This window comes from Castor canadensis, chromosome 9 (assembly GCF_047511655.1).
Source record: "Castor canadensis chromosome 9, mCasCan1.hap1v2, whole genome shotgun sequence".
NCBI classification, from domain to species: Eukaryota; Metazoa; Chordata; class Mammalia; order Rodentia; family Castoridae; genus Castor; species Castor canadensis.
The window spans coordinates 154,149,390-154,169,381 of record NC_133394.1 but is presented as its reverse complement, the minus strand read 5'-3'; the positions used below and the strand labels follow the sequence as shown (position 1 = coordinate 154,169,381).

Sequence of the window (19,992 nt, the reverse complement as noted above, 5' to 3'; positions counted from 1 at the left end):
AAAAGTCACTTCTTAACTCTTACTTGATGTCGAATAGAAACCAAGAGATTTTTAAACACCTGAATTTGATAGCCCAGAAGGTCTTCTGTTTTAATTCATTTAACTGTTTATTGCTACTGCTTGTCAGGTGGGGGCAAGATGCCCTGTGCAACACAGACGCGGTTGCAGCAGGCCTGACGGAGGGGGTGAAATGCAACCTGATGTCGTTGGTCTGCTCACAGACTCCACATCTCTCCTGAACCTTTTCCTTAGACTCCGGTGTTAGCAAAACAGGCAGAGTGTACCTTGCCTTTCTGGTGGGGAATTGGAAATAAGCCTGAATCTGTTGGGGGAGAATTGGCAGTGGGAGGAGGAGAGACAGGGTAGCCTGTGAGGGCTGCCATGTGAGTCTGGATGACATTTCTGACCCCTGGGTCAGGAAGAGCTCAGTGCCCACCTCGCAGGAATAAGAGCACAGCTACCATGTGAAGCTATGTTTTGGTACTTCACCTTGGTCCCTTTAAAAATTCATTTGGTATTTGGACCTGAACAGATTGGGTAAGAAAGGGTAAGAAAGAGTCTTGACACCAGAGCCCGTCTTAACTGCCCTAGTAGAGAAAATTGGTTTTTTTAATGCCTTCATTTTTGAGGAAATGACCTCTCATGTACACATGTATACTAAATATTGAGTGGACTGAGGTCTGTCTCTCAGTTTTCCATGCAACCCTGTTGACCAGTAGTATCACCAGCAGAGCCAGTGTACGTTGTGTATCCACAGCACATCACCGGGAGCCAGGGCTGGGTGGCAGGCTGTGTCTGAAGGGCGTGACCTCCCTCTTTTCTGTGGCTAGTGAACTATCGTCCACCTCCTTCATCTCCAGGTCTCGGACAGCCCAGGAGATGAGCCCTCAGAGTCCCCGTATGAAAGTGCAGATGAAACACAGACCGAAGTATCCATCTCATCTAAAAAGTCTGAACGAGGAGTGACCACCAAAAAGGAGTACGTGTGTCAGGTGAGGGGCAGGCAGCATCTGGTCCATCCATGAGGGCATTTGATGTGGACCTGGGGACCACAGAGCGAGTCTCCAGCATTCTCTCTTCCTCCAAATCCCTCCCCAGCCCCATCACCACTCACTTATGTCTGTTTACAAGGGGTTAAGCCACCCACAGAGTCCAGAGGTGGAGTTACGGGAGTTAACCGTGTTCATTCTCGGGTGGGATGTGCGTCTCACAGATAATGTCACAAGCTGCACACACTTTTACACACGAACCATGTGAAGTTGGTGGAAGAGGCGAGTGCTAGGGTGATGTGGTTTCCCTGTTAACACATACATCAGGGCCTGGGTGGGTGTCCTGCCTCTGCTGGGTATTGGCTGGATGACCTTGGAGAAGACCACTCTACCTCTCTGTGCTGCAGGCACAGGTACCTGTCCCTGTGGAAGGATGACTGGTTTCTGGTGAAAGCACGCTGAGGGCCTTCTTGATTCTCAGATCTGACTTGAAACATGTTGAGTGCGCCATTGAGCGTGTGGGGTCTGTTGTACCCTCAGCCCTTTCTGCAACATGGCTGGCTCTGATCTGCTGTTAGGCGTGTCCTTCACTGCAAAGGGGTTGCATTCAGTCGTGTGCAGCAGAAGATCCCAGGGACAAACTGTCCCCGAGGTAAGGAGAGCACAGAGGAGTGCCCATGGGCGTGGTTCATACTGCTTGCTTGCCTTCCTGTCCCACAGCTGTGTGAGAAGACCGGCAGCCTCCTGCTGTGTGAGGGTCCCTGCTGTGGAGCATTCCACCTGGCCTGCCTGGGGCTCTCCCGGAGACCGGAAGGAAGGTTCACCTGCAGCGAGTGTACCTCAGGCAAGTTCTGGCTCTGGAGGCTTGGTCCCCCGAGTGGGCAGCGCTTCTGTTTGTCAGGCATCCTGTGTTCTTCTTAGTGCCTTTCCAGCAGGTGGTAGGCTTTGCTACTTGAATGCTAGAGCACTGCTAGACAGGTAGTTCAGGACACAGTGACTAGCGACTGGCTAGAGGAGCAAGCAGATGAAGGGCTGTGTGCTTTGCCACACCTTTGCCTCTAGTGGCCAGCCTGAGCCTTGCTCTGTCTGTAGGTGGCTGTCGTGGGGTACCGCACCTCCAGATGGACCTGCCTTACTAAGGCAGGTAACATGGTCAGTCACAGAACAGTGATGGTTATAGGAACAGGGAGGTCTTACACTGTATCTGAGCCTCTGTTTCCCCAGAAAGAACAGGTTACTCCTCATAGTGTGGGGTCACCATGGGAGGATGGGCTGCACATCTGCCCACTGGCCAAGGAGTTCCCTGGCTCACACGTGTCAGGATCAGGACACGTGCCCAGGCCGCCCAACAGCAGTGCAGTCCCCAAAAAGGAGGGGCAGCCTTTCTGCAGAGGACTCAGTCCCTGTAGGCCTCTCTCCAGGTTGGCCTGCAGCGCAGTTGCTTCCCTGTGTCTCAGGCAGAGCTGGTGCTCAATGGCAGCAAGGCCACCCTGAGGGCTGTGTTTATGAGGAGTGCTTGAACTAGTCAGCAAGGCTGGAAATCTGAGCAGCACAGGCTGCCTCAGGCAGTCAGTTGCTTCCAGCAGATTAGAAATACTTTTAATACTTTTTTTTGCCCTTTTTTCTTCCCCTTTCTTTGAACCATCTGTTAGGGATTCACTCGTGCTTCGTGTGTAAGGAGAGCAAGACAGAGGTGAAACGCTGTGTTGTAACTCAGTGTGGAAAATTTTACCATGAAGCTTGTGTAAAGAAATACCCTCTTACTGTGTTTGAGAGCCGGGGCTTCCGCTGCCCTCTCCACAGCTGTGTGAGCTGCCATGCCTCCAACCCTTCAAACCCACGGCCATCGAAAGGTACAGGGCATGCGCCTTTCTGACTTAGGTGTGAGTTGAGATGCAGTGCGGAGTCGCTTAAGCAGGTGGGCTGGATGCCTGTCGGGCCTATCACCAGAGGTTATGACTTCCTGTGTTTCTGCTGCGACACAGGACCTGCTCTCATTCTCTTCTTTTTGCCCTAAATACCATCTTTATGATTCTTGGTTTTAAAAGAAGGGAACTCTTTGAGCCATCTTCATGAATTCTGTTCTGGTTTTAAGGGAAACACTTTGTTGTTGTTGTTTCTCTCCTGGTGCTGGGGATGGAACTCAGGGCCTTGTGTATGCTAGGCAAGTGCTCCACCCTGAACCTCAACCCCAGCCGGGAAAAAGTCTTAAAACAGATTAAATTAGATTGTATCTGTGCTGTTTGAGTAGCTGTGTGAAGTTGGGGAGGGCAGCGGCTGTGCCCTTTCTGGTACCAGGGCTTCTCTACCAGGGCACATTTGTCAATGGCTGGAGATTGTTGGCCGATGTGTTGCTAGCATCTAATAGGTAGAGAGACAAGTGATGCTGCTCACTGTCAAAAGTGCATGGGGTTCATCTGTAATCCCAGCTACTTGAGAGGTGGAGACTCAGAGCATTGTGATTTGAGGCCAACCCAGGAAAAAGTTAGTGAGATCCCATCTCAGCCAATAAATTGGGCATAGTGGGCACCTGTTACCCCAGCTACTCAGAGGCAAAGGTAGGAGGACCTTGTTCCAAGGCTGGCTCCAGGCAAAAACTCCTGACTCTCGGCACTGGCCTTCTGTCAGCCAGGTCCACTGCGACTGACCATAGCCACTGTTCTGCCCACCTCAAGACAGGCCTTAAGTTGAATTACTTTCCATCTGAAAAATAACTGAAGCAGAAAACGACTGGTAGAGTGGCTCAAGTGGTAGAGCACCTACCTAGCAAGCACAAGATCCTGAGTTGAAACCCCAATACCGCCAAAAAAAAAAAAAAAAAAAAAAAGCACAGGATAGTCCTCCTTATCCCCCAAATGCCTGCAAACCCAGGCTGAGAAACACTTGCTAACCTTACTTAAGAATGTGAAGTTTTAGATGCTTGTCCATCTTTTTCAATATCTCAGCGCACTGTTGCCTTGATGGAAGGCGTGGTCATCAAACACCTTTATGACTGGCTGTGTTCCATCATTAACTTTGCAAGCTTCTGAGGCTTTGGATTTCAGTCCTGAAGAGGGCAGTGTCCAGGGTCTTCAGGGTGTGTTTCTGGCTTGTAGGCAAAATGATGCGGTGTGTTCGCTGCCCTGTGGCTTATCACGGAGGGGATGCCTGTCTAGCAGCAGGATGCTCTGTGATCGCGTCCAACAGCATCATCTGCACGGGCCATTTCACTGCCCGGAAGGGGAAGCGGCACCACACCCACGTCAACGTGAGCTGGTGCTTTGTGTGCTCCAAAGGTGAGGGCCAACCCTTGTCTGCCACACGTGCTGTCCACACGCAGCTCAGCTTCACTGTGGTCCTCATGCTTTCCATGCTGTCACGTTGTCACATTTAGCAGTGCGTCATAGCTGAGCTCTAAACTAAGTGTGATGGCTTAGCCCTGACCCATGGGTTCCTGCATCCCAGCCAGGGCTGCAGTGGTGGAGAGGGCCAGACCGACCTGGTGAGGTGGGCTCACCCGGCCGGCCTGCCTCCTCTTTCAGGGGGCAGCCTGCTGTGCTGTGAGGCCTGCCCAGCGGCTTTCCATCCTGACTGCCTGAGCATCGAGATGCCTGATGGCAGCTGGTTCTGCAATGACTGCCGGGCCGGGAAGAAGCTCCATTTCCAAGACATCATCTGGGTCAAGCTTGGGAACTACAGGTATGAGAAATGGAACCCTATGCTTTGTGTCTGTCTTTGTTCAAATGTTCTTGTTTTACTTTACGGTGCTTAAAAGTATTGAAGTTATTGTCACTCTCTCTGAAGAGTCTGTGAACCCTGTTTTTAATATTTATAATAGATGGTGGCCGGCAGAAGTTTGCCATCCCAAAAATGTTCCCCCAAATATTCAGAAAATGAAGCACGAGATTGGAGAATTCCCTGTGTTTTTCTTTGGGTCTAAAGATTATTACTGGACTCATCAGGCACGAGTGTTCCCGTACATGGAGGGGGACCGGGGCAGCCGCTACCAGGGGGTCCGAGGAATTGGAAGAGTCTTCAAAAATGGTACGGAGACATCCCAGTGGAGAGCAGAACAGTGCTCTCATGTGCCTTTTGTGAATCCTCATTTCTGCTCTTTTGAAATTTGATCTTTGTAGAGAATACTAGACTGAGCATTCTGTCTGTACTTTTAAATCAGAAAAAACTTTAACTTTACTGACTGGTTTCTTTATTGAGACATAGAATAATGTATGTTAATTAATAATTTGTAATACTAGTTTGTGAATAATCTCACTAAGGTGTGATAAAGCTACTTTTAAGGCCTCATCTCCAGCCCTAATCACAGATATTTCCATAGCTGGCCTGTGTGAGAGAGGCAGGTCTGGAGGGGTCTCCCACTGTTTGGACCTTGCACTCTGGCTCGGTGGCCGCTGCTCCCTTCAGCAGACATGGCAGGGCTCAGTGCCTCCCACTGTTCAGGTGGCAAGGGCACTTTGCCTCAGATTCCACAGCCAGGCTAGGAGACAGAAATGACCCAGATGGGAAGGAGACAAGACACAGCGGGGATGTGACCACTGCACCAGAAGAATTGGCATTGATAGTAGGTGGAGAGGGAGAGAGAGAGGGCAGGTGGAGAGAGAGAGAGCAGATGGAGAGGGAGAGAGAGAGGGCAGATGAGAGAGAGAGAGTGTGAGGGCAGGTGGAGTGGGAGAGAACAAGGGCAGGTAGAGAGAGAGTGAGGGCAGGTAGAGAGGGAATGTGGGTAGGTGGAGAGACAGGGAGCAAGGGCAGGTGGACACTGAACAAGGGCAGTAGGGAAATCTCAGGCCAGGTGCTAGGGACTCATGCCTGTAATCCTAGCTACTCAGGAGGCAGAGAGCAGGAGGATCATGTTTTGAAGCCAGTCTGGACAAATAGTTTGCAAGACCCTATCTCGAAAAAACCCATCACAGAAAGGGGCTGGTGGAATGGCTCAAAGATGTAGGCCCTGAGTACTGCAAACAAACAAAACCTCAAAAACACACACTGGGCTCCCACAGCAGAGCCAGTGCTACGCTGTGGCCAGCTCAGGATATAGGGCTCCCAGAGTCTGAATGAGAACAAGCAATTGTCAAAAGACTCTAATTATTAAAAGGAGAAATCCTGACTGGGAAGGCAGCCTAGCAAGTTGGATATAGCAGGCAGCTGGTGTAAGACTGGCTCCTGACTCTTGACACTGGCCTCCTGTCAAGCCAGGCCCACTGTGACTGACAATAGCCACTACTCCACCCACCTCAGGACAGGCCTTGAGTTGAGTGGCAGTCTGCTCAGTGTTGGTGTGGCTGTGCTCTGGCTTTGGCCAGTGTCCCCTGTCAGCCTTTTCCTGTGAGAGGAGCAAAGGTGCATTTTCGTCTTCTGTCTTAGCACAGGGTGTTCTGAGCACCAGCACCAGTACTTTGTCCTTAGATCTCAGTGGTTGACCAGCAGTGCCAAACAGAAGACCGCCTTGGGGCGTTTTTTGTACTGAGTTGACCCAGGCAGTGGCCCAAGGTCCTTTAATCACTAGGGTATCTTTGCGTACTCTTCAGTGTAACATACCTGCCCTTGTACAGCCTTCTAAGTCTCTGGTTTCATGGACCAGTAACTGCACTTACCTGTGAATGTTTAGAGTAAACCATTAAAATACAGAGCTTAAAAGGTAGAAGCATTTACTTACTAAAGCATTCATTGACTTTTTAGCACTGCAAGAAGCTGAAGCTCGTTTTCGTGAGATCAAACTTCAGCGGGAAGCCCGAGAAACACAGGAAAGCGAGCGCAAGCCTCCACCGTACAAGCACATCAAGGTGGCATGTGGGGCTGGGTGTGCATGTGTGTTGGTGTGCGTGTGTGTATATGCATGTGTGTGTGAGAGGGTGTGCTCATGTTCTCCATGGAGTGGTTTAGGAGTGGTTCCTGGGCTCCAGACTCTTCATGCCCAGGCCATGCCTGGTATGAGGGCTGCTTGGGAGTAGCTGCGGCCCATGTGAATGCCACATGGGAGACAGACAGCAGATGTCCTTGCCACCCAGGGAGACCTGTTGGGTCACGGGTTTGTGTGGGGGTTCAGTTTGCCTTACAGTGTGAGGTTCAGCCTGGGAACCAGAGAAGGGGTAGAATGACAGTCCTGACCGGTCTGCGTAGTTCAGGAGAGGTTGAGGGACAAGCTGTCCATCCACCTGGACCCACTGTCACAAAGACAACCTCAGAGAGGAGGCACTCAGCTGGAGCTGGAGCCCTACCTCAAAGACCACGTGGTCAAGGAAGGACAGTGGGTCCTGGCTGCTGCCACTCACCTTAGTGAGCCTGGGGTCCTGGCAGGAAGCTGTGCACAGGTCCCATGCATGGGACAGGGCAGCTCTGGGGGAGTGTCCTACTGTACTTGGTTGGCTGGTGCAACTGAGTCTCATTGCCCAGAGCCTCTGACACAAGTGTGTGGCTGCCTTGCAGCCAAGTCAAGCGCTCTGTCTTTGCTTCTAAAATCTGGGCTGTAGTCAGTATCTTTGTGTGTAAGGAAAGTATTCTCTTTATTTATCTGTATTTAATATTTTCTCTGGGATGGATTCCCAGAATCAGTATTGTGGATCAGAGAGTGTGCGATCTGTAGGTTCTTGTGGAATTTCCAGATTGCTGTCTGGTGTTACAGTCTGTTGCAGCACCACAGTAGAAAGGGTCTCTCAGCACATTCCCCACGTGCTGTCTATTTCTGCTTCCATTTCTTTCCGTCTGCCACTTTTATTATTTGAATGCTCTTTAATTAATGATAAGCTGCAAGGTCAGGGGCAGGCTATGCCCTCCTGCTCACCACAGTCTCCCTTGGTGGTCTTCGTGGCCACCACAGGCCTGTAGAAAGGGAGGGTCAGCACTGATCCTGCATTTGCTGGACACACACTTTGCCTCGTGGGTAAATGCCAGCTCTTGCTCACAGTAGGAAGACAAAGGCTATGGTAAAATAATGGGCGAGGGTGCTAGGATGGTGGCCCCCCACTCCAGCCCCACCATGCAAAGCACTCAGGTCAGAATTGCCGGTGCACCTCTCGTGCTGGGAGGGCTAAGGGTCCCTGTGGGGTCCAGTGGGGGCTGTTGGCAGAGTGTTGCCCAGTGAGCCCTGGAGGTTGACCAGGAGGTGGATGGGGAGGCAAGTGTGGGGGGTATGGGGTGCAGGGAGACCCAAAAGCTCTCTGTATACTTGGTACCAAAACAGCTTACTTCTTCCGTGCAGGTAAATAAGCCTTATGGGAAGGTCCAGATCTATACCGCTGATATTTCTGAGATCCCAAAGTGCAACTGCAAGCCCACAGACGAGAGCCCCTGCGGTTTTGACTCCGAGTGTCTGAACAGGATGCTCATGTTTGAGTGCCACCCGCAGGTGTGTCCCGCGGGCGAGTTCTGCCAGAACCAGTGCTTCACCAAGCGCCAGTACCCCGAGACCAAGATCATCAAGACGGATGGCAAAGGGTGGGGCCTGGTTGCCAAGAGGGACATCAGAAAGGTGTGTGTTGTGCCCCCAGTGCCCTTTGCTAAGAGCAGTGGCTTGCTGGGTGTGGTTGGCATTCATGAAGAATGGTGTTTAATCATTTTTTCAAACTGAGTTATAATTGAATTTTGCAAAATGTTACATAAGTAATATCAATCACAGTTAATACTCATGAACTCCCTTGAATCATGCCTTAGTCAAAATGGTGAAGGGTACTTTGGTGGAATGGAAGGTGTGTGAAGTGACCACTTTGCTTAAACTAGCAGCCACGTTCTCAGGAACTCCCCAAGCAACAAGAGCAGGCAGCTCTTACCAGGGCTGGTCCTGATGTGATCTAGGTTGAAGGCATTGGCAAACATTAGGGGCTGTTAACATCTGTTCTCAAGTTGAATTGCCAACTACCCGTCCTGTCACAGCCTGGCCCTGACCTGCCTTGGCACGGCCTGGGGTGGCGGTCTCAGACAGCAGGTCATGATGAGTGTGGGACCAGCACAGAGAGCATAAGTCGTGGTGCCAGTTTCAGCAGTGGCAAAAAAGACTCCAGAGACCTCCCCACAGCCTCAATCCTCTGCATCTGCAGCTGCTGATCCTGCAAGCCATTTTCCTGTTGGGAGTGCCTGCATGAACCGTGTCTGATGTGATGCCAGACTTTTGGACATGCTCCTAAGAGGAAAAGCCTTGTAGGGAGGAGAATACTTAGATAAATTTGTCACTGACAACTTTTATTGTTAAAATAGGTATGGGAGGATTTGAATTTACTTTGATTAATAAGGACTCTGTAGGCCCACCACTGAGGCAGTAGAATGCATGTTGAGGCCCTCTTCTGATAGATGATTTGGCATCTTGAGCCTGACATTGAGAATTGGTTGGTGTGCATCTTGCCATTGTCATATTCTTCTGATTTCTAGGGAGAATTTGTTAATGAGTATGTTGGTGAGCTGATCGATGAAGAGGAGTGTATGGCAAGAATTAAGTATGCACACGAGAATGACATCACTCACTTTTACATGCTCACTATAGACAAGGTAAGAGCTGTGACTCTGCTGTCCCTTTCTGCACATTGCTGAATGTGGAAGATCCACCTGTAGGACTGGTGCTTGCATTGTGGTGACATTTTCAGTTCATCTCCTCAGTGCCTTTTTCTTTCAAATATCTGCACATGTTCCTCTGAGTGCAGGGTGTCCTGAGAGCTGTGTGTGTCCAGGGCAGCATTAAGAGTGTATCACATACCAAGAGTCCTATAAAGGTCAGGCAGAAACAAGAAAAACACAATGGGAACACGGTGCACCTTCCTGGCTACACAGTAGAGAGTCTGTCTGAAGTCCAGGCTTCTTTCTTCCTTCTTTTTTGGCGGTACTGGGGTTTTGAACTCGGGCCTCACATTGTTAGGCAGATGCTGTATGACAGAGCCACACGCCCGTCCCTTTTGCTTTAGTTTTTTTCAGACTGGCCTTGGACCTCAATCCTCCTACTTATGCCTCCTGTGTAGCTGGAATGATAGACTTGTGCCACCATGCCACCTATCTTATTGGTTGAGATGAGGTCTTTTTAACTTTTTTCCCCCCATGCTGGCCTTGAGCTGTGATCCTCCTGATATCTACCTCTTCTCACTCTCTTTTTGACATGAGATCTTGCTGTGTTCTCTGGAGTTCAACCTCCTAAGTAGCTAGGACTACAGGCATGTACCACTGCACCTGTCTGCAGTGCAGATTTTCTTGCTGGGGGGCAGTTTAGACAGGGTGTTGCTCTGTAGCCCTCTATGCCCTTGGCATTTGATCCTCCTGCCTTAGACTTTGCAGTGCTAGAATTACAGGCATGTGCCACCACATCCAGCATTTAGCCCAGAGTTTTACACAGCTGGGTGTTCTCAGAAGATAAAACAGTTTCTAAGTGGACATGGATAAAGTGCTTCTGGGATGCTTTCAGGGTTGGGACTATCCTCCAACAGCGGTGAGTGTTTCTTCTGCCAAGCCCTCCTCAGAGGGCGGGCGTCATTCCTCCCTCACACTGTGGGCTGCTGCTGGCAGCCGGCCTCAGCTGAAAAAGGTGCAGCCTCCTGTGCCTCAGTGCTCTGTGACAGGAAGGCAGGCAGAAGGCCACTCTCGCCTTCTGTGGCCAGTCTGCTCATAACCTAACAGAAAAGGACAGTGCTTGAAAATGAAATCAGACATGACCACAGACCAAGCACTGTGAGTAATCCTGCAAGGAAGACAAACCAAAGAGATCTGGGGATGTAGGGCTACCATGCTTCCAGGGACCGGCAGGGAGTCCTGGGAAAGCCTGGTGGCTCCCAGGCAGCGGGACAGTACAGTGAGATCAGTGTCATGAGACTTCAGATAAACAGAGGCCTTTCTGATGGGATCTTGCGTAGAGATGGTGGTGGGAGCTCAGAAAGGGCATTTTTGAGACAGTGGGGGAGTTCCAAGTTTGGATAGGAAGCTGTCCTTTTTTTTTTTTTTTGAGACAGGGTGTCATCTTGTAGCTCAGACTAGCCTTGAACTCATAATCCTTTCTGCCTCAACCTTCTGAGTGCTGGAATTACAGGTATGGTCAACACACCCAACTAAGAAACTGTTTTTGGTGTCACATTTCTCAGGTGTAGAAGGTACTGAGGCCACACAAGAGACTGCACTTTGTGACTACACGGGGTCAAGGGTCAGAGGCTGGCAACTCTGGGGATCAGAGAAAGTGTGTGTGCATGCATGTGCACATGTGTACTGACATGCAAGCAGAGTGGAGGGCAGAGAAAGCGAGTGTGACAGATGCTATTGTGAGTCTGGGTGGCGGGGGCGGAGCACTGATGTGCATTGCACATTCCATTTTTCCCTGTAGGTTTGAAATTTTTGTTGTGGGCTGGGGGTGGTGATGTACAGCTATAATCCCAGCTACTTAGCAGACATAAGTAGGAGGATCTCAGTCTGAGGCTGGACCACAGAAACACATGAGATCTGAAAAACAAACTAAAAGTGAAAGGGCTGGGGCATGGCTCAAGTTCCTGAGTTCAATCCCCAATACTGCCAAAAATAAAAGGTTAAAAAATGTGGATGCTGGAGCTGGAGAGGTGAGCAGCACTTCGTCCGCAGGTTCTGTTGGGACACATTATTCAGGAGATAGGCTCTGAGCACATTCCTCACATGCTTGTGACATAGGCCTTCTGTAGAGGTGGGCTTGGTACACTAGATGAACAGGTGAGCAGGGATTCTGCAGGGCAATGAACAGAAGTCAAGAGTAACCAACTATAGCAAAAGGGAAGTGCCTGCCTGAGCACCAGGAAAACTCTAGCAGCCTGTGTGTGAGCACTAAGGAAGTCACCTCTGTAGACGGGAATGCTCTGCTGCTGGAGCAAAGGCAGGTGAGAGCCAGGCTCAGAGGCTAAAGCCCCCTCACCCCCCCACCCCCGTGTGTGGCTTCCCGAGGGGTCATGAGGTATGGAACATCAGCCCCGGCAAAAAACAAGTTAGTAAGACCCCATCTCAACAAACATGTTGAGCTCCTGCTCTCCTTCCCTGCAGAAGCCATTGGGCTCTTTACAGGGTTTACATTTTTGGATGAGCTGCCTCTCATTAGGATGTCACTTGAGGTCATAAGCTCCACTTTCTGTGTGGACCCTCCAGCCATCTAGGATCCACTTGCCAGCCAGACCCCTCGGGTGAGAGCTGTGCCCAGGCCAGCATCTACAGCTCTGCCGCCAGCAGCAGCCCCCCAGCATCTGCAATTGGCTTGCCTGGGGCTGTACCCAGCAGCCAGGGCTGATAGCCTATATTGCAGCCACTGCAGTTGGCATGCCTGTGTCTCTGCTGTCGGGCACACACTGAGTCCCACAGTCCCCAGGGACTGTGATGGGCACAATCCCTGAGGCTTCAGTAGGGGTGGAAATGCTGAGCTCTCCAGGCCTAAGATCACTTACCAGGAGCCCCAGGGAACCCAGAGGGCTCTGTAGCCGTGTGAGGTGCTGAAACAGTGCAGAACTGCAAAGAGATTAGTCTAGTTGAGAAGTTCAAATCGAAGAAATGGAAAATGCCTCCGATGACCAAGTTACTTTAACATAGGAATGTGCCAGTGGTGAAAATTTAGAAGGTAAGACCAGAAGTTATTTGTGTAAAGCCTAGTATTATAACTTTACTTATATCTCCATATTTTGTGTCTACATAATTTAAGTGGGTAATACATTTAAAATTCAGTTTAAGTTTTGAGGCTTACCTGTTTGGAGATGGAGTTTTGTGACATGAACAACAGAAAGGGATGGGCAGAGGTGTGAAAGAACAGAGCTTTCATGTTTTCAAGTTGAGCTGGTGTAGATAAGCTTCCAGCATGATAACCATACAGAGCATAGAAAAGCAGCAGGGAAATCAATGAGAACAAAAAGTCAGTTCTTTGGAAAGATCAGCACAACTGCCAGCCTTTAGCAAGATGGACTAAGGAAAAGTGGAGAAGACTCAGATTACTAAAAGCAGAGATCAGAGTGAGGGAGGACAGGATCGAAGGGAGCACTCTGACCAGTCACACACCAGCAGTTGAGCTCAATCAAGTTCATCATACCTAGGAACAAGATCTGCCATGACTATGTCATGAAAAACCCAACAAGACACCAAATCAGTAATCAGAAATCTCTGGACATGGCTGAGGTGTGGCATGTGTAAGACCCTGGGTTCCATCCCCAGTACCACAAAAAAAAAAAAAAAAAAAAAAAAAGTTCCCCAACAAAGAAAGGCCTGGGCCTGCTGACCTTAGCAGTGAATTGTACTGTGCCTGGGGCTGGGGCTTAGGCAGTAGAGCACCCGGTGCTGCCTGAAACAACAACAAAACTACTACAAATCCTTTGGAAGTTCTTCCAAAAATGGAAAAGGAGCAAACATTTCCCACCTTGTTCTTTGAAGCAAAGATACTACAAGGAAACTATAGACCAGTGTCCCTTATGAGCACTGATAAAAAAAATTCAACACTAGCAAACCAAGTTCAGCATGTGTATGTGTAAATGGTTTTTTGACAATACTGGGATTTGAACTCAGGACCTTGTATTTACTAGGCAGGTACTCTACCACTTGAGCCACATTCTCAGCCCTTTTTGCTTTTAGGTTTTTGTTTTGTTTTGTTTTGTTTTCAGATAGGGTCTTGTAATTTGCTTGGGGCTAGCTTTGGAAATTGATTCTTCCACTTATGCCTCCTGTGTAGCTGGTATTACAGATGAACACCACCACACCTGGCTCATTTATTGTTTTGGCAGTACTGGGGTTTGAACTCAGGACCTCACACCTGCTAGGCAGGCGCTCTATCACTTGAGCCACTGTACCACCTCTTTTTTGTGTTGGATATTTTCCAGGTAGGGTTTCAAAAACTATATGCCTGGGCCAGCTTTGTGCATTGATCCTCCTGATCTCAGCCTCCCAAGTGGTTTATTTTTTGTTGAGATGGAGTCTTAACGTTTATTTACACACTCCCCTCCCTCACCCCCTCCACCTCAAACTGATCCTCCTGTGCTGCGGGGTTACATATGTACTGTGCCTAGTCTTCAGTTGTGTTTCTATATGCTATCAGTGAGCAACCTGAGTAGGAAATTATTCCAAAAACAATTGTATGTACCATAGCATCAAAAAGAATAAATGACTCAGTAACCACCTTAACCAAAGAAGCAAAACTTGTACAATGGAAACTATGAAACACTGCTGAAAGAAATCAAAGGAAACAAAAACAAATGGAAACATATCCCATGTTTGGGAATTGAAAGACTCAGTGGTGTTAATATATCCATCTAGAATATCCATCCAAAATACCCATTTTAGTGGCCTACAGGTGCTGTGCAATCCTATCAAAATTCCAGTGACATGTTTTGCAGAAGTAAGAGAACCTATCCTAAAATTTAGAGGGAATCTTGAAGGGCCCCAACTAGTCTAAACAGTCTTTTCAGAAGCCGAGGGACTCATGCTCTCGATTTCAAACCTTATGAGAGCTTGCTAGTAACCAGACAGCATGGTGTTCATATAAAGACGGACACAGAGTAAGAAAGAGTAGAGAGTGCATGGTCAAACGGCTTTCCACAAGGGTGCCAAGCCCATCAATGCAGGGAAGGACAGTCTTTTCAACAACTACTACTGGGAATACTGGATATCCATATGTAAAAGATAGAGGTCAGACCCTTGCCTGACACCACATGCAAAGATGTAAGACGCAAAACAATAAGATTTCCAGAAGAGACAGGTCAAAGCTTCAGTGCCGCCACATTTGATGATGACACCAAAGTCGTGAAAGAATGACAAACTGGACTTCATGAAAATGTAAAATGTTTGTGCAACAGACATTATTAACAGTAAATAGGCAACCTACAGGATGTAGGAGAATATTTGCAAGTCATATGTGATAAGGGTGCTATCCAAAGGACTTTACAGACATCTCTTCCAGGAAGACAGGTGAACAGTCAGCACTTTTCATAGTTGGTCAGCATCACTAATCATTGAGGAAATACAACCCAAAACTTGATGAGATTATACCTCACAGCAGTAGGACATCTGTCATACAAACCGAAAATAACAGTTGTTGGAGAGGATGTGGAAAACCTGGGCCCTTGAGTACTGCTGGTGTGGCCCCTGTGAGAGAAAGTTCAGAACAGGGCTGGAGAGTGACTGAAGTGGTAGTGGCCTAGCAAGTGCCAGGGCATGAGTTCAAACCCCAGGGAGCTCCCATAACATGACCCTCACTGGCTTCAGTGGATACCCGACTGGCTGTAACTTAGCTGGAGGAAAGAATAGAGGAGACTCTGTAGGAAGAAAAACTTGAACTTGAGAAGTTCATGACTGTGGTTCCATAGCGAAGAGAGTCGGGATGGTGCCGAAGGCTGCTGGCAGACGAGAGTTGGATGTGATGTGAGCCCAGGCTGCAAGGCCAGTCTGGGTAGCACAGGGGGACCCTATCTGGAAAAAAAAAAAAACAAAAAAAACTTAGAGTGACAATTCTAGGGACTGTGGTCTGGTGAGCTTCTTACTTTGTGTGGTGGAGTGAGGAGATTTTATCAGCTGTGTGTTTGTGAAAATGACATGGGGAATTAAATGGAAGGTGTCACTTCACACCATTAAGTGCTTAAAAACAAGAGCATAAAAATGTCAGAGCCTGGCGCCGTGGCTCACATCTATAATCCCAGCTCCTTAGGGCACAGCACAGTCACTTGGCCAGCACTGATGCCTCCTCTCATTTTACTTAGAAAAATAAGCTCCAAATGGACTTCAGGTGGAGGAAGGTAGGAACAGCTGAGTGCGTAAGGCATAGCATTGATGAAAGCTGAGAAAAGGTGCTGTAAAGTGAGAATTCAGATGTGAACCTGTGATAAAGTTCTTGACACACAGTTAAAAAGGGTCGGATCCTAAGTGGACAGAGCCCATCTGCAAATCAGTTACGATACAATGACGAAAGCTGAAGACCGGCGCACACACAGATGTAGTAACAGAAGTGGTGCTGAGCTCACCACTGATGTAAAGCAAGTGGCCTGTGGTCTCTCCCACATGGCAGGGAGCCTGCCCTACCTTCATCCCAAGGGGGGTCACAGCATTGCCACAGCACATGTGGGACACGTGAGGACCACACTTCTGCGTCAAGGAACGTCACGGAGTATCAGGGAGCTGTCACAAGCACACTGCAGGCTTGGTGGCAGAGCGGTCGCCTTCGCCAAGCTTGTGCAAGGCCATACTGCGAGAAATAGCAGCAGCCAGTGCACTGTGAGTGACTGCGTGCTAACACTTCTCTCTCTTCTCTTCCTTTCCCCTTTCTCTTCCCTGTCTCCTGTCCTCCCCTTTCCTCTTGCCATACTGGGGATTGGACTCAGGGCTTGTGCTTGCTAGGCAGTTACTCTACCACTTGAGCCACACTGTATTTTTCAGGTCTTGCTTTTACACAGAGCCAGCTTCAGACCACAATCCTCCTACCTCTGCCTCCCCAGTAGCTGGGATCACAGGTGTGAGCCACTGCACTTGGCCCTAGACTTTACTTTTTGAGGTGAAGTCTCACTGTTTTGCCAAGTCTGCCTTCAAATTCCTTGGCTCAAGTGATTCTTCTGCCTCAGCCTCCTGAGTAGCTGGACTGACAGGTGTAAGCCCACCTTTCTGTTTTTCAAGGAATAATGCATGTAGGATAGATTGTTGGTAGTGAGCGTGTAGCAGGTCCCCTGGGAGGCATCCAGGGCCAGTGCCCATCAGGTGGTGTGTGCATAGCTTCCCACTGTGGCTTCCTCACAGTGCTGTAGGGCCCACAAGGCACAGCTTATGGAGTCTGCGAACAGACTCATCCCCAGTCACATATGACTGTCTATGGCTCATCGAAGAACCCTCAGAATAGGGACCCTTCCCAGCCGTGCTGTGGTCTAAAGACTGCACCTACCTGTCCATCTCCCTGGTCTGGGCAGTGGAGTCTCTCCAGTGTGGCCACGAGTGGGCGTCATTTTCCTTTACACCCAGATGCTTGGCTTTCAGTGGGCTGATTCTCCATGCTACCGTGTTCTCATGGCTTCTGCTAGATGGCTTTGTCAGACTCGCTCCTGCCAGCCTATACTGTCCCTCTCATCTCAGCTACATTGGGGCGTCAGCACTGGAGTCAGAGCCCGTTTTCATGTTAATTTGCATTTCTTAACTGAGAACTTGAACACCCTTCCTTATGCTTGTTTACCTAGATTTGCTCTTTGGAATTGTTCGTTTGTATCTTTGCCCATTCTCCCATTGAGTCAGTTTTGTCTGGTGGTGCCGTCGCGAGTGGTGTTGGTGCTGGTACACTGTCCTGTCTCACCACTGCTCCCCAGGGCTCGGTCCTCTCCATGTGGTCCTGACCTGCCCTTTGTGAGCAAGAGCATCAGGACTGGTTTGGGGGTGTCCTGCTTGAGTAGATGTGGGACACCATGGTTGGCAGTACAACAAGCACCGCTGCACCTGTAACGTAACTCACGATGGGGAAGACTGCCTTAAAGAGAGCATGTCGGTGCTGAATTGAGCCGTTAACTGCACTTCACTCTTTCACCCTGTAGGACCGGATTATTGATGCTGGCCCCAAAGGGAACTACTCCCGATTCATGAACCACAGCTGCCAGCCCAACTGTGAGACCCTCAAGTGGACAGTGAACGGGGACACTCGGGTGGGCCTGTTTGCCGTGTGTGACATCCCTGCAGGTACAGCACTTGGGGCACTGTGGGGCTCCCAGCCGTGAGGGCAGGCAGAGGCTGTTGCTGGATGCTGGGCACTGCCAGGCTGAAGGGCTCTGGGGGTCTTGGTGCTGATTTGAAAGTTTTGTTTTGAACATCTATTTTATGAAGTGGATTGCAAAGCCATCAGCCATGCTTCTGTGGGGATGAAACTGGATGTGTGTTCTGCAGACAGCTGTGAAGCTCAGGTGGGGGCCAGGGTTCCCAGCACGGTGTTTGTCTCCTCTCCTCCTAGGGACAGAGCTGACTTTTAATTACAATCTCGATTGTTTGGGCAATGAAAAGACGGTCTGCCGGTGTGGAGCCTCCAACTGTAGCGGGTTCCTTGGGGACAGACCAAAGGTAAGGCATTGCAACTTGTTAACACGAAGCCTACACGTCACAGCTGGTGGTGGTGTCCTGACATCTGGGAAAACGGCCTTCTAGTAAGCAGTGCCTCCTGTCAGTGGACTTGCTGCTGTGACAAAGGGCTGAGGTCCCTGCAGGGGGCTAGGAGATATCCAAGAGGCAGTAGATGCAAACTTTCTCTTAACAGAGGTGCCTGTTAACTTCCTCACCAAATGCATGCCTTGTAGCCACTGTACCAGCACTCCAGGCTGTGCGGCCTGCACAGCAGAGCTGCAGGAAGATAGCTAGTCAGGGTGTGCTCCCTGCAAAGGCCTCTCTAGCTCTTGGTGCTGACTGGAAATCCTTGGCTTGCAGAAGTGTCCCTGCCCTCTGCCTTCATCTGCACAGTGTTTTCTCTGTAGCATCTGCGTCCACATCTCACCCCCCTCTCCTTATTGCAGTGCTGGAATAAGAGCTCTATCCCTGAGCCACACCCCTGGCCACCATCCTGAAGGCCACCAGTTATGCTTGCTCCATTAGGGTCTGTTCTGCACTAGCATGGCCTCGTCCTGATTTAATTGTAGTTCAACGGCCCTATTTCCAAATAAGGTCATGTTCCAACCTTCTGGGAAGGACAGGAATTTGGGGGAACCCTCTTGTACCCAGAAAAGCCTGTGATCATCGTAGGCAGCTCTGATGCCGATGCCACCTGAGCTGGACCTGTGCCACCTGTAGGAGATGCATTCTGAACGATCGCTGCACTGCCCTTAACTGCTGCCAGGTTGGCAGTCTCTCCAAGGCGTCCTTGGCTCGCATGAGCCACCAGGTCTGGTGTGCGTTCCTGTTGGAGGCTCCCACAGAGCCTGTGCTTGGTTTCCTCAGGATGAGGCTGGTGGTGTAGCACCCTGTGCAGGCAGAGTTCCTTCTCCCCTGGGGGATATGCAGAGATTACCCCTGCCTTGCTCTTTGGACCTCTCTTTGTAGTTTGCTTTTTAATCACTACTTGAGTCTGCCTAATTCTTTTAAGTGAATTGTGCTTTTTCTTCATTCTAGACCTCAGCATCCCTCTCTTCAGAGGAAAAGGGCAAAAAAGCCAAGAAGAAAACCAGGAGGCGCAGAGCCAAGGGGGAAGGGAAGAGGCAGTCAGAGGATGAGTGCTTCCGCTGCGGTGATGGTGGCCAGCTGGTGCTGTGTGACCGTAAATCTTGCACCAAGGCCTACCACCTGTCCTGCCTGGGCCTGGGCAAGCGGCCCTTTGGTAGGTGTTGGGGACCTGAGTCAAACTGTGCCACTGTCCCGAGACTCCATGCTGACCAGGCCTCCTCTGGTTATACATTTGTTGGTCATTTAGGTGGTGAATGACCTCAATCCAGTGAGCCTGCTGGAGCCCCTATTTAGGGCAGCCCCAGGCCCACCTGGAGAGTATCACTGCCTTTACAGGGCGAGGTCTACAGTGAGACACCACAGGGCTCTGGCAGAAACCTCAGTGTCTCCAGTCATCCTGAGCTACCTATGGGGCCTGGACAGCCGCACTGCCCAGGCTATGTAAGTGCTGCCCCAGGAAGGACACGGGGTCAGCAGGGGCTGCTGGGCAAGGGGGACCTGTCTGACTGTGGAGGGAGATGGAGTAGGTGCTTCTCCCACCACTCCCACATAGCTCAGAGATTATGGCCTCAGGGTGAGAAGTTATTTCAGAAGAAAAATCACAAAGTCCTCATCCAAAGATTAGGGATCAAAAAGTGCCAAGAAAAGTGGCACTTAAAAAAAAAAGTGTTCTTAAAAAATAGCTTTGCATGGCAAAAGGTGACAAAGCAACGTTGACAGACAAGTGAGAGGGACCTCCGCTGTGGCTGTGAATGTCCCTATGAGTAGGAACTGCAGGGTGGCCAGGGCCCTCAGCAGATACCTGCCCAGGATTTGCACATCAACAGTGGACTGCCCCTGGAGTGTCCCCAGCACTGTGGTGCAGCTGGTGGGGCCTTTCTGCTTCCTAGCCTGCCCTTGAGCACAAGTGTCAGCTTCTCTGTGGCAGCTGATTGGAAAGCAGTGTTTT

General features: G+C 49.9%; 1 protein-coding gene and 1 non-coding gene across 2 annotated transcripts in view; both read left to right on the top strand.

Moving 5' to 3' along the window:
* The window catches only part of Nsd2 (nuclear receptor binding SET domain protein 2), a 70,072-nt gene that overhangs the window by 46,795 nt on the left and 3,285 nt on the right, over positions 1–19,992 (top strand). The window contains exons 10-21 of the mRNA XM_074042744.1: positions 861–992; positions 1,710–1,833; positions 2,642–2,842; positions 4,085–4,264; positions 4,511–4,667; positions 4,807–5,012; positions 6,666–6,769; positions 8,185–8,454; positions 9,348–9,464; positions 17,438–17,579; positions 17,848–17,954; positions 18,993–19,197. Of these exons, the coding sequence (XP_073898845.1) occupies positions 861–992; positions 1,710–1,833; positions 2,642–2,842; positions 4,085–4,264; positions 4,511–4,667; positions 4,807–5,012; positions 6,666–6,769; positions 8,185–8,454; positions 9,348–9,464; positions 17,438–17,579; positions 17,848–17,954; positions 18,993–19,197 (1,945 nt within the window). The remainder of the gene's footprint in view (positions 1–860; positions 993–1,709; positions 1,834–2,641; positions 2,843–4,084; positions 4,265–4,510; positions 4,668–4,806; positions 5,013–6,665; positions 6,770–8,184; positions 8,455–9,347; positions 9,465–17,437; positions 17,580–17,847; positions 17,955–18,992; positions 19,198–19,992) is intronic.
* Positions 17,205–17,329, top strand: LOC141411255 (small Cajal body-specific RNA 23). The gene has a single exon (XR_012436060.1).